The sequence below is a fragment of the Plecotus auritus genome, assembly GCF_963455305.1.
Source record: "Plecotus auritus genome assembly, chromosome: 7".
Taxonomy (NCBI): Eukaryota; Metazoa; Chordata; class Mammalia; order Chiroptera; family Vespertilionidae; genus Plecotus; species Plecotus auritus.
Genome location: NC_137774.1, coordinates 41,679,465 through 41,693,070, shown reverse-complemented (window position 1 = coordinate 41,693,070; position 13,606 = coordinate 41,679,465). Strand labels below are relative to the sequence as shown.

At 52.2% G+C, this 13,606-nt stretch overlaps 1 protein-coding gene across 1 annotated transcript in view; it reads right to left on the bottom strand.

The window, feature by feature from the left end:
* Positions 1 to 13,606, bottom strand: part of PITPNM3 (PITPNM family member 3) — an 89,119-nt gene that overhangs the window by 34,676 nt on the left and 40,837 nt on the right. The window contains exon 4 of the mRNA XM_080680600.1: positions 11,231 to 11,278. Coding sequence (XP_080536726.1) covers positions 11,231 to 11,278 — 48 coding nt within the window. The remainder of the gene's footprint in view (positions 1 to 11,230; positions 11,279 to 13,606) is intronic.

The following is a 13,606-nucleotide window of genomic DNA, read 5'->3' as shown; positions in this document are numbered from 1 at the left end:
GAGTGTGGGTTAATGAATGGGGCCAGCGCAGGAAGCCTCGACGCCAGGCCTCCCGGCTCTGCCTGATGTGAATGGTACAGCACGAAGCAGGGAAAAGAAGGGACCCTCCTCTGAGGATTCTTAAACCTTTAAAAACAGGGTAATCTTTTATCCCAGGAAATTTTCTTTAGGAGCCCAATCTGCAAAACCGATGAAAGTGGACCAGCTCTGGCAGAAGCAGGTTGGGGGGCCCAGAGCCTCACTTTCCTGCTCCACTCACTCCTGCCCCTCAGCAGCCCCTGGGGCTCCACAGAACATAACTAAAAAGCCATCACCTGTTCACCAGCCAAACTCTAGGCCACCCTCCTCCACAGGGCCCCGGCACCCCCAGCCTGTGAAAAACAGCAAACTAGGTGGAGAGGTGGGTCGATGGGGCTGTCTTTTTGGAGGAAACACGCCAAATGTTCATAAATGGTTTTCTCTAAATGATAAGACAATGGGTGATATTTTTTAACTTCCTACTTCTCTCTATTTTCCAATTTTTCTCCAGTGAGCCCATATTTTTTTTTAGCTTAAAATTATTCCTGAATGTTTCTATTGAATAGACAATACAAGCATGTGTCACATTGATGATAAGAACATTTTAAACAAGCTACAGCCCCTCCTTTACTAAATGTAAACACTACAAACAAAATAAAATGTTGTCCTGCCCTCTCAGAGCTGGCAGGCTAATGAGGGAATATAACAAGGAAAAGAAATGCTTGTGCAAGGAACCAATAAACATGAAACACACTGAGTGAATTATAATCCTGTGTTTGGGTTAAAAAAAAACAACTTGAGCCCTAGCTGGTTTGGCTCAGTGGATAGAGCATCAGCCTGCAGACTGAAGGGTCCCAGGTTCGATTCCAGTCAAGGGCACATGCCCAAATTGTGGGCTCGATCCCCAGTAGGGGGTGTGCAGGAGGCAGCCAATCAATGATTCTCTCTCACCATTGATGTTTCTGTCTCTCTCTCCCCTCTCCCTTCCTCTCTGAAATCAATAAAATGTTAAAAAAAAAAAAAACCTCGAGCCCTAGCTAGTGTGGCTCAGTTGGTTAGGCACTGAAAGGTTTCGGGCTTGATTCCCAGTCAGGGCACATGCCTGGGTTGTGGGCTGGATCCCCAGTAGGGGGTGTGCAGGAGGAAGCCAATCAATGTTGGGCTGTCACATGGATGTTTCTCGCTCTCTCTCTCTCCCTCTCTCCCACCCTTTTTCTTCCTCTCTCTCTTAAAAAAAAACTTGACATCACTCGCTGGTTTCTACTCTATTGATTATTGCCCAAATTTGTGTCAGGGCTGAAAATACCAAAATGAATCAGATACAGCAGTGACTTCAAGGATCTAGCAAGTGCCTGGGGTCACATGATCAGGGTCAAGTCACATGACAAAGACCTAGATCATGTGATCATGCCTGGCCACATGACCAAAGGCTACAAACAGCCTGAGCCAGGATAATAGGACCTCCAGAGGTATCTCTGAGGCTGCATGCACTGGAGACTTAAGTTCACAATGAGGAGGGACATCCCTGCTGTGCCCTGCACCTCGGGCCACTTTGAAAGCGTGTCTGCAGACCAGTAACTGGGCAGGAAAGGGAGGGGGGCCAGCCTGGAGGAGCACAGGATCTAGAGGACCTGGTGGCTGCTTGTAAATCCCTGCAGAGCCTTGCCTGGGTCCCAGGAGCACAGGGCAGAGCCAGGATGAAAGGGGGTGTGGTGGTTTCTAGAGAGTTCCAAGTTTCAGCACAAACTAGGAATGTTTAACAGTTCAGGAATGACCTGTGCCGGCCTGAAGAAGGCAGGGAGTTCTCCTTCACCAGGTTATACAAGCAAGTTATGTAAGTGACCACTTAGCAGGGATGCCAGAGCAGGAATTTCCAACCAGGCTTGGGGACCTCGAGGCTGAGGCCCCTCCTCGGACTCCATAACCCTTTCAGTGTCAGAATCTAATCAGGTCAGCCTGGCTTCACCTGGCTAATGAGGCCAAAACCCCAGAGGGCCAACTAGCCCCCCACAGAGACACTAGCCCAGACTATGGCCTGACCCTTCCCAGGGTTTGAGTCCAGATCCTGCCTCTGGAAAACCTGTTGGCCACCCCAAGTGAGCATGGGGATAGCTCCAGGGAGCAACTCCTCTTGGAACCCAGTCCAGATCAGGAATGTCACCATCTCAAATCAGGCCCAGTGAAGCTTCCAGATATTCAATCACAGGAGAACCCCCTTAGCGTGCTGCAACGTGACACTAGGAGGGCATGGCGTCCCCTTTCCCGGTGACTCTCCTGTAATAAACGCAGTCCTCTTAAGATCTGTCCCGAGTGTCTAATCGTCATCCAGGGTCTCAGGCAATCTTCCCACTTATTCTGAGAAGTCAGTGTGCTCTCCCTATTTTACAGATGAGAACATGGAGGCTCAGAGAGGGTATGTGAATTATCTCTATATGCATGTGAAGGGATAGGGATTTGAACCAGGTCACTGGGCCAGGACTCCTTCATCCTCCTGCAGAGATGTCGCACAAAGATAAGGGATAAGAAAGCGGTGTTCTCGTCACTCTTTCATATGCCTCCACACCACAGCCTGCCCAGCAGAGTGGTCCCTGGAAGGAAGGACCCTTCAGCGCCCCCTTCCCCCCGCTCTGCTCCAACCCACACATTCCGTCTCACCCTGGCAATCGCCTCAAAATGAATGTGGGTTCCAGGAAAAGGACTGGGAATGGCCCTTGAACCTACAAAAAGGTGCACTCAACCTTAGAACTCGAAACTAGAGGAATGCTCATTACTCCACAATGCCTTTTCTCACCTCTCAGACTAGCAGTTGCCAACCCCCTGCTACCCAGGGTGTGGGAAAACAGCCCTCACTCATTGCTGGAGAAGGGGAGAACCAGTCCCACCTCTGTGGAGGGTAATGTGCCAGTGTCATTCAAAATGCCCAATGCCCTTGACCCATCAGGTCCAAGTCCATGTGCACCATGACACATGCACAACACTAACCATCACCAACTATTTATAATACAGATAAAAGACAGAAAGCAATCCCCTGTGCCCGCCACATGGGGACTGGTGATACAAATTATGCTGAAATACGACATACCGTTGCAAAGCCCCGCCTCTAAATGTGTTGAGATAATAAAATAATCCCAATGCCGTAAGTATTATCTGAGGAAAGCAAGGTGCAGAGTGGGGTGCACTGGATGCTCCCATCTGTGAGGGTTATATGTAAAAATATGGATCAATGAATATTTATGGAGATGTTCTTGCATGCAGAGGATATTTCTGGAATGGTCTGTAGAAAACTCCTCATAACCTTTGCTTCCAGGAAGAGGGACTGGGTGAGCTGGGGGACAGGAGAAGGAGGCCTACTCGTCACCTTTTGTTCCTTTAGAATTTTATACCATGTGTGTTACCTACGCAAAAGGCAGATTAAAAATCAGAATTCTCTCAACGCGCCCATAGCAGGGTGGTTTTCCCTGAGATGTTAATGTCTGCTTTCTCCTGGCTCTGGCTGCTCTGCCTCTGGGGAGATTTGTGGCTGAGCACCATGGGTTTTGTTTCCAAAAGTACCTTTGTTCTCAGAAAGAAAGGGTTTGAGGAAACAGATGCTCTCAGGCTGAAAGTCCCACCCCACCCCAGGCTGAGAGGAGGACAGAGATGAATGTGGGGTGCCCTCCCAACATGGGGTATCCTCACCATTCCAGGGGGATGGACAACAACTCCAGGGGGCCTGGCCCCCCTCGGCCCCAGGAGCTGCAGACCAGGACGAAGGGACCGCCAGGCTGGGGCGAGCACACACCCTCACGCCCCGCCCCCTGCAGGGCAGGGAGACAGCTGGGGCTTTGAGGGGCCTCTGGAATCACAGAGGGGGAGTTCCCCAGCACAGCTGGATGGATATGTGGGGTGAAAATCATAAATTGGTGTCTAGAAAAATGAAGGAAAAGCTTGTTCTTTCCTGTGTAAGTCTGTGGGCTGTGCAGGATGGTCTCCATTTGCCCCCATCCCACCCTCCAGCTCCCAGCCCAGCCAGGGCCTGAGGCGGAGACTCTGGCTTTGGGCTGGGCGTAGCCAGGGGAAGGCACCCAGAGGAGAACTGGGGAGTGAGGCTCCCTCCCTACCAGGTCACCAGAGGCCAGTCCCTCTACTGAAGGCCACAACTTGGGGCGGGGGGTGGTGGGGGCGGTGGTCTCTTTGCTCTATTTTATTCCCAGAGGCTAGCAAGGTGCTGGCATACAAAAGCTACTCATTTTCAAACAAATGAATAAATGAACAAATAATGTGTTTCCAGTTTGCACCCCTGTAGGTGTCAGAAGCTGTACACATCCCCAGCAGAGCACAAACACCACAGGGTAGACTCACATAGACACACAGGTATCTGTGTATAAATGAATGCACCAATGCATTGACATACACTCAGTGCACACACACAAATGCATGGGCACACAGGGCACACAGGTGCCTACACACTACAGCAGACCATGCCAAGCACAGACATACGCACACACACGCAAGAAAAGTGCTCCCAAGGCGGATGTCTGCCATCCTGAGCTCATTAAAGCTGGCTAAATATAGCTCGTCTGCAGCTGTGCTCAGCAAGCTGCCCACACAGACCAGAAAAAGACACCAGTTACCAGGCAGAGGAGTGGGGAGGCCAGCTGTGGGCAAGGAGCTCTGTGTGCCACGCCCGTGTGGGCAGCTAGGGGGCCCCAGGACTGAGGGGGTGCAGGAGCATTCAGAGCTCTGGTCACTGACCCCTGGCTGTGGGCATGAGGTCAGACCACATCCCCACGATGGGGTAGATGATGCTGAACACCCCATTTTCTCTCTACGTCCCTTTGTGGCAACCATACAGGTTCGTCTGACAGTGAATCTGGTGAAGGAGCCAAGCTCAGTCAGGACACAGCCTGGGACAAACCAGGCTCCATCCGTGGCTAGGGCAGCACTGGGTGGGGAGGAAGACCAAAGTCAGTCTGGAACCATTGAGACCCAATCAGGACCAGTATGGGGTCTTGGTCTGGAGACAGAGGTTGGAGTCCCACTGGGCACCCCACTCTAATGAGCAGGCTTGGCCATGGGCAGACCCTCCCGCACCTGGGGCAGCCGCTGGCTGCCGCCACTCCCACCTCCAATGCCAGGCATTGGCCCTGGGAAAGCCATTTGACAACCACGAGTGTGGATCACATGTGTCAGGTCCTACCAGAGGGCCCCAGAGTAAGTCCTCCTGTCCTGGAATCTTCCCCATCAGGTGGGGATGAGATAGAAGCAGCCCCTCCCATTCATACTTTTCTGAGCACATCTTGCACCCCAAGGTCTTTGGGGATGGAGTGAAGCTGGCGCTTGAGGGGGCACCTGCATGACACAGGGGACAAGGGGCACTTCCCCAGAGACCTGGGGTGACCGTGGAAAGGAGAAATTGCAGGAAAATGGGAGCTCAGAGCAGACATGGGACCAAGCTCTGGAGGTGGAGGCGTGAGCAGACCAGGTTCAAGCACCTTCCTCAGAAGGTTGTTTATTTACCCCGAATCTTTGTCTTCCCTTTGTGACATGCTTCTAATGACCATAGCCCTTCCCAGCTCCCAGGTCATCATGGAGATCAGAGACCAGCCAGAACAGCACCCTGCACTCTGTAGAGCTGCTGAGATGGGAAGGGGGAGAGTGAGGCGGCCACGTGTCTCCCGGAAGAGCCAGGCTCCTCCCTGGAGATGGACCTGGTGGGCAGAGGAAAGAGTTACTGCTCCACTGAGCCAATAGCCCCGCCCTCAGCCTCTTCTGAGATGATGGCAGGACCCAGCAGGGAGGGGAGGCCCAGTTTCTGATCCGGGCCGTGGTGAATGGGGCAAAGAAGGCAGGGACCGACAGTTCTGGGTCCCAAGGAATCGCTCTGCGACCCCAGTCCTTCCTACACTCTGCTGCCAAGGGGGCTGGTTGGGTCCCCTCCACAGGGATGTATGGGATGCTCAAGCTTCCCAAATAGCCTATGAGAAAACTGTGCTTAGAGTCTCCATGCTCCTTCTAGAAGCCAGTGTGGACAGGAAGGGCGAGAGCTGATGGGATAGTGAACAGGTGGGTCAAGCAGGGGTGAGGCTCATTCTTGGCTGGCGAGGAGTCGCAGAAGGGCAGCAGGGGCCATGAGGACAGATCTGCCTCCTGTGAAGGTCTCCCTGACACTGGAGGGAGGACTGGAGTGGGAGAAACTGGAGGCAGGGTGGCAGCAGAGGGAGGATGGACCGGCCTGAGAGAGAGAAGATGGTGGCCTCAGCTAGAGGAGGGATGGGAGACAGAGAGGGGTGGAGGCACGGAGAGATCTGTTGGAGGTAGAATGGATACTCTCAGGGGTCTGATCTTGCTCTGGAAGGTGACAGAGATGGAGAAGTCTAGTAGGGCCCCATGTTTCTAGCTTGGGTTTGTGAAAAATGGCACCATTTCCTTTGGATGGAGGATCAGGAATGAGGTTTGAGGAGCAGATGCTTAGTGCCTTGAGGGCTCGCACCCAGCACCATGACGGCTGGGCTGGAAGCACTCTGTCAGTGTCCGCTGTGCCGTGGAGTGGCGTAGACAGGGCTGAACAGAAAGACTTGCAGACCACGGGAACCAGGAGACAAAGAGGCAGCAAGAGAAAACCAGAGCAGCTAAGGGACTCTAAATACAGGGGCACCAGAGGCAGGACGGAAGGCAGGCCACAAGCAGGAGCTGAGGCTGCACAGCAAGTCAGTGGGAGGGACCCAGGTCTCCTGACCACCACCCAGGCTCTCTCTCCCCTTTGCCCCTACCCAGCCCCACACACAATGGCTCCCTGGACTTCTTATGTCTGGTTCCAAATAAGAAGCCCAGCAACTGCGTGATGAAGGCTGGGGCTGCCTGGTAGCCACGAAGGAGGGAGGATTCTAGGACATTCCCCCAGCCAAGGCCACGGCAGATGGCCCAGGGCAGGCCTCTTTCCCTGCGCTCACACTTTCTGTGGCAGGTGCAGGGGGCTCCCTGGGACTCAGACTCATGAGGAAACACTCAGCCAGGAACAACTGAGACAGCCACAGGACCAGCAGAGTGTCAAAAAGACAGCTCCATGAGGTGATGAGCTTCATCCCACCTGTGCCAGGCGTTCCAATTGCCGAGGCTCATCCAAAAGCCAATACCAAGTGAGAACCATTAAGTGCTTCTGTCGCTGTCATAATTAGCTAGCTAATATTCATAATAGGAAGAAAGCAATGGGGAAGCCAGACATTATCAGCATGGTCATCTGGGCAGCTTCACCAGGAAGCTGCAATGTCACACTCCCCAGGGAACCATCACCAGCCCATTCCCTGCAGACCACTTGGGGAAGGGGTCAAACAGAGGGGGAAATGGGTACATGGGTCATGAAGTCAGGGTGAAGTAGGGAAGGTGCTTGCCTGCCAGTCTAACCTGGGAATAAAGATCATTGGCCAGGAGGGTGGACCCCAATGCAAGCCCCTGAGAATTTGGGAATACCTAATCCCCAGACAAAGGAATTCTCTCTCTCTTATTCTCTCTTGCTTTTCTCCTGCTTCCTTGCACTCTCTTGGTCTATGACCTGCACTCACCTGCGCACTAGCCTATTACATGGCCTTAGCAACCACATGGCCCATAGCCCTGTGGACCCCACGCCCAATGCACTGCAGCTGGGAACACAAGCTAAGCTAGCCAGATGCTAGACTGGACTGTGCTTTACCGTGGAGCGGGAACTCTGGGCAGTGGCTTTAATCCTTGCCCTGCTGAAGACACGGCTGGACTTTGTCCAAGGCAAGACTGAGGGAGATGGGACCTTGGAGGGGAACCCCTTTCATCTTACATCATCGATAAAGCTTTCCATGACATCTCATCCTCCTGTTGGAACCTCAGGAAATGCAAGAGCTCCACTTCTACCAGTTATAGAAGGGGACACAGAAGGCACTCCGCCAATAACACTTCCTCTGTGAGAGGTGCAGATCTTGGCACATATATTATCTCCTCCCCCTCAGCAAATCTAGGAAGTAGCCATTATGGTCATCTTTCCACAACTGAGTAAACTGAGGCTCAGAGATGTTAGATAACTTGTCCAAAGTGGCACAGCGAGCAAATGAAGGAACTGGGCCTCAGCCCCAAGGTCAATCCCATTAAAGCTCAGATGTTCTTAACCCAGCCCCAGATCTTCTGGTTCCTGGTCCAGGGCAATTTGTGGCACTTCCCACCTTGTTTTTAGTGAGGTTTGGAAAACCAAGTGGAAATTACAATAATATACATGGATGTGACTATAAATGGCAAATCACATTGTAAACATCAGGCATTGCTGTAATTCTGTTTTTATTAAGGGTCGTGGCCTTTTATTTTGCCAATTTTGGGATTCAAAATGAACAAATCACCGTCGATTACTTCCATCATTTTATAAAAGAGAAAGTATTTGAATGCACAAATTTGTAGGCAGGATGCAATTGTGGAATAAAAAACAGTCCTCCCAATTGAATGGAAAAACATATAACAGTGTTGCTGTTTTTTCACTGTCAAAATAGGTTTGTCCTGGGAATCACTGACTTCAGCGAGCATTTCAGCTCCGGAATTCTTCCATCACCTACTGTTATTCTCCACTAAATAAGAATATCCCAGCCCCAGCTGGTTTGGCTCAGTGGATAGAGCATCGGCCTGCAGACTGAAGGGTCTGGGTTCGATTCCCGTCAAGGGCACATGCCCGGGTTGTGGGCCTGGTCCCCAATAGGGGGCATGCAGGAGGCAGCCCATCAATGATTCTCTTTCATCATTGATGTTTCTATCTCTCTATCTCTCTCCCTTCCTCTCTGAAATCAATAAAAATGTTTTTAAAAAATAATATCCTTAAGCAGCATAATTCTGACCACAATCTATACTTACGGTGAAAAAATAAACTTATACACACATGTTTCTTAGCCAGTTCTAGAAGACACCAAACATCTGGTCGATTTGATTAGCGTTGTGGTTTCCTGTCCTAGAGGCCCAGAAGGAATGATCTGGGCCCTTTTCCTCTCTCAGGTTCCCAACATCCCCATATTAATCATGTTTTTTTTTCATTTTATGTTGTTTGAACATCTTGGGGGTACCAATTCCTGGACACAGTAAACTGGCCTTCACCTGTCATATGCAAACCAATCAATCCACCTCCTTTATCTAACTCTCACACCAAGCCCATAGTTCCCTGCCCTAAATCACCCAGGGCCAGGTAGCAGACTAGAGACTAGCCCTGGAGGCCGGAGCCTCAGATACTTTTGGAACGAGCCAGTCCTACGTGGTTTCCTCTGCCCTGCCTTCCTTCCCTCAGAAAATATAAGAGGTTCCACACAGGCTTTCCCCTCCTCCTGCCTCCCGATCAAACCTCTGTCTGCTTCCCCTGTGGTCCTGCATGGTGTGGCGTGGCATGGCGTGGCGTGGCCCCTCCACTTGCGAACTGTAAATAATAAGGTTTTTCAATGGCATTGATCTCTCTGATTTGTCACTCAGTCGCCTCTATAAGTTAAAATCCCGGGGCACATTTTAACACCGCTCCCCTCACCTTGCTGAGCTCAGTCCCTTACATTCGGTGAGGATACAGGAAAGGGAAAGTGACCCCTCCCTGCACTGCCCACCCCTCCCCACCCCCCAGCGCCCTTTGGCCTGCGCTAGAGGGTGCCTCTGACAGACACTATGCCTCCCAGCCCTGAGGGCTCTGTCTTGCATCGCCACTGCAGGTTAGACCATAGAAAGCTTCTCGGGAGGCCTGTGCACCTCCTCGAGCTGGAGCCAGGCCCTGGGAAGCTGGCATTGCTGGTAGCCGACCTGCACTGGAACAGAAGAGGTTGGAGGGAGGCCTCACGAAAGGCTTGCGCCTGCGGGAGGGGTGGGCAGAGCGGGCTGAGCCCCCTGAAGAAAAGCAGAATTTACCACCCCAGAATATGGCTTTTGAGATATTATTTTAAGCTAGTTATTTTTAAGAAACAAAAGACTCAGAAAAAGTCTTTACCTCCCGCTCAACTGACTAAGGAATTGGGTAGAGAACCTGCCCACAGGAAGAGGGCTGTCACCCAGCACAATATGAACTAAGAGTGGGACAGGGAGGAGCCTACACAGTCCCCCCTGTGGCCCACTGGGCCCAGAAAACATTTGTTTGCCACAGGTTTGCTCTTCCTCCTCTACCTGTGAATTGCCTACCTGTCGTTTGAAGTCCCAGACCCCTGCCTCCATCTCCTCAGTCCAATGTGTCCTTAGGGAACCCTTATGAGTATATATGTAATCAATTTGGTCATTTTTTCCTGTTAATCTGTTTCCTGTCCATTTCATCACTAGTCCAGCTACAAGAACTTAGAAGGGTAGAAGGGAAATTCTTTTTCCTCCCCACACCCCCAAAGCTGCAAGCACAGATCAAAATAGCAGGAGAGAGAAGGGAAATTCTGAGAATACATCCTCCTCCCAAACACACACAGGCTCCTCTCCCTGCCCCCAGCCTCGTGGGAAACTCAGTACTGCCCAGAACAAAGACGTGTGGCTCAGACAGTGCCCACCAAGGTCACCCCACACCTCCAGGCACTATGTCCTGAGGTTACTTTGTCAGCAATTGCCATCTTTACCAAATCTTTCCTGGTCGAATCCTCTGCTCCTTTCCCGGAGAAAACACAGGCAGAAGGCAGCCTGGAGGAGCCTGTGCACTAAGAAGGAGGACAAAGCCTCAGGAGGCCCGGGCCCTGCAGGCATGGCTCTGAGGGATGGGATGCACCGCTCATGCCCTGGCATAACCCTTGACTGAGGGCCTCTGACCTCCATCACCATGTCACCGGCTGGGATTCCTGGTAGTTGTGTCACCGAAGGAGACGGTATCAAAGGCTCAGGAAGCCTTGCTCCCCATTCCTGTCCTCCTCTCTCTCCCACATGCAAACAACGCACGAGGCTTTCCCAGGTCCCATCTGCTCTGCTGGGCTCAGCCTCCCAGCCCCAGCCTCGGGCTGTCCCTCAGGCTCTGAAGCCCAGCTGCTGGGTGTGTGTGTGTGTGTGTGTGTGTGTGTGTGTGTGTGTGTGTGTGTGTGTGAAATCAGAACCCAGGACTCACCTCATGGGGCAGAGAGCGGTTCCAGGTCCTCTGATCCTGCCCATAGGCACAGTGATGAAGGCCCTACCACCCCCTGGGCTGTGAGTGGATGAGAGAGGCCCCAGGCCTGTGGAGCTTGGACCCATCCAAGGAAAGGAAAGTTTGGGGGGTGGGCGGTGCGGCAGGGGCGGGGGGCGGGGGGTGACTCACTCTGCTTCTCCTGCAGGATGCTGGATGTGCAGGGCGTGCTCCCTTCTCCTGCAGAAAAAGAAAGCACCATGAGCAGGCATCCCCATCACCGCTGGCCAGACACTGGGAGGTCACTATGGCTGCTTCTGCCCCTCCATTCAAGGTCCCCTGCCTGAGCTAGGGGTGGGCAGACATCTCTCCCAGCTCCTCAGGCCCTGCCCCACCCCGGTCCCACTTAGCTCTGTGTTCTTTATGCAAGACAAAGCATGCCCATCATTGCCTGGGGACAAAGGGTGGGGGGGGGCCTTCCTCCTGGGCCTTCTTCTCTGTCACTTCCTCTCTCCCCACCTCCATACAGCAGCTGCTTCCCTGGCGTTTCCCCCTATACACTTATTTACCTGCAGACAACTGCCAAGTCTCTGTCTCTAGTCCAGCCCCCTCTTCTAACTGTTTGATCTAGATCTCCTGCTCCTCCTGGACATCAGCTCTGGACACTTCTGGGCCGCACACCCTCACCACGCCACAGCGAGGGTCCCGGCGCTGCCTCTGCCCAAGGCCCCCCTCAGCGAAGGCACCACTTCCTCCCCCGACTGGGCGTTGGCCACAACCCTTTCCCTCTTTTGTCCCCACATTCAGTCAGCCACAGGGGGAGTGGGGTCTGCCTCCTAATCTCCTCAACACGCCCTCCCCCTTGCGAGACGTAGACTCCACGATGGGGGCATTTCCGTGTTGTTCACAGGGGGTGGGGGGTTCCATGTTGTTCACAGGGGTGCCCCAGGCCTAGAACAGTGCTTCTCAATATTTGTCAAATGAATAAATGAATGAAACAAGCCCCTCTCCTCCGACACACAGACGCATGCTCCCCAAATACAGAACTCCCTCCTGGCTTCTCAGAATAGCGCCTTCCTTTTAATGCAGAGCGCTTTTTTCTGTAATTACAAAGTAATACAAGCTTCTTACTGAACATTTGGAAAACACCTACAAACCTTAATAAGGAAAAGATTCCTTATAATCCCATCACTGGCAGAAAACCACTGATGCCATTTTATGTCATTCCTTCCTGTGTTTCCCATCAGATTAGCTCTGTATTTCTAATAAATAGGTCAATGACTGGCTCATGGAAGGCATCGTACATGACAAAGAAGCACAAAATACACCTTCCGTACTTCAAGTTGAAGCATAAATAGCCCCAAAACCTTTAAAACATCATACCAATGGCTACATAATCAGCTACTGAGATGATATATCGTGGTTGACTTTAACATTATCCCATTGGTGGAAAGTTTCTAAATTGCACCATTGTAATTGCTGCTGCAATGAACATCTTTGTGATAGGAGCTCTTTCAGCATTTTCTGTGATTTCCTTAAAGTACATCCACCGAGCCCTGGCTGGTGTCGCTACGTGGTTAGAGCATCAGCCCGTGCACTGGAGGGTCTCGGGTTCGATTCCAGTCAAGGGCACGTACTTGGGTTACAAGTTCAATCCCCAACTCTAGTCGGGGCGAGTGTGGGAGGCAACGAATTGATGTGTCTCTCTCACATCAATGTTTCTCTTTCCCCCTCCTTCCCCTCCACTCTCTCTAAAAATCAATGGAAAAAAATATTTTCAGATGAGAATTACCAACAACAACAAAAAATACATCCACTTGAAGGAGACTTCTGGGTCAAAGGACAGGAACCTTAAGGCCCTGATATCACCACCTGCTTGCTTTCCAGTGAGGCGCACCTTCTGATTTGCACACCCACCTGCAGCAGAAGGTACGTGCTGTCATCAGCAGATACTTCCCTGGCATTGGCATTGGTCTGTTGACTTTCTCTGCCTCTGGCTTCGCAAGATTAATCTTTCTAGAGCTGGCACTCCAGTGGCATCCCATCATCAAATTCCGAGCCTGGCAAGCAAGCCCCTCCATACAGCTGCCCTGTCCCCAGGCCTGTGTACTGCCGCCCCTCCTGCTCACCCTGCAACAGGCGGGTCACACAGCCTGCACACCTTTACCTGTTTTTCCTCCCACTTCCCTCTTTGAGACTCACTGTGGCCTGCGGGAAGGTGAGAATCAACCCTGCGGCCATCTCTTCCATGAGGTTTCAACTCTTCCCCAGAAACCTCCATTTTCAGGACCTCTGTCCTCACAGGTCAGCTCTGGGTCCCAAGGGTCAGCAAAGGCCCCTTCCCTTCCCTCTCAAATGCCCTCAACCCCCCACCCCCTTTCCCTTGCCCTCCCCGTCTGCCTTGGGAACCTCAGAAACGGATCTAAGCCCAAAGCCCCAGGAGCAGTAAAGCTCCCTGTACCCACAGGGAGGCTGGAATCGAGAAGTGGAGGCCTCACACCACACCCCTCTGAGAGTCACACCCCTCCGAGAGCCACGCCCCTCCGAGAGCCACGCCCCTCTGAGAGC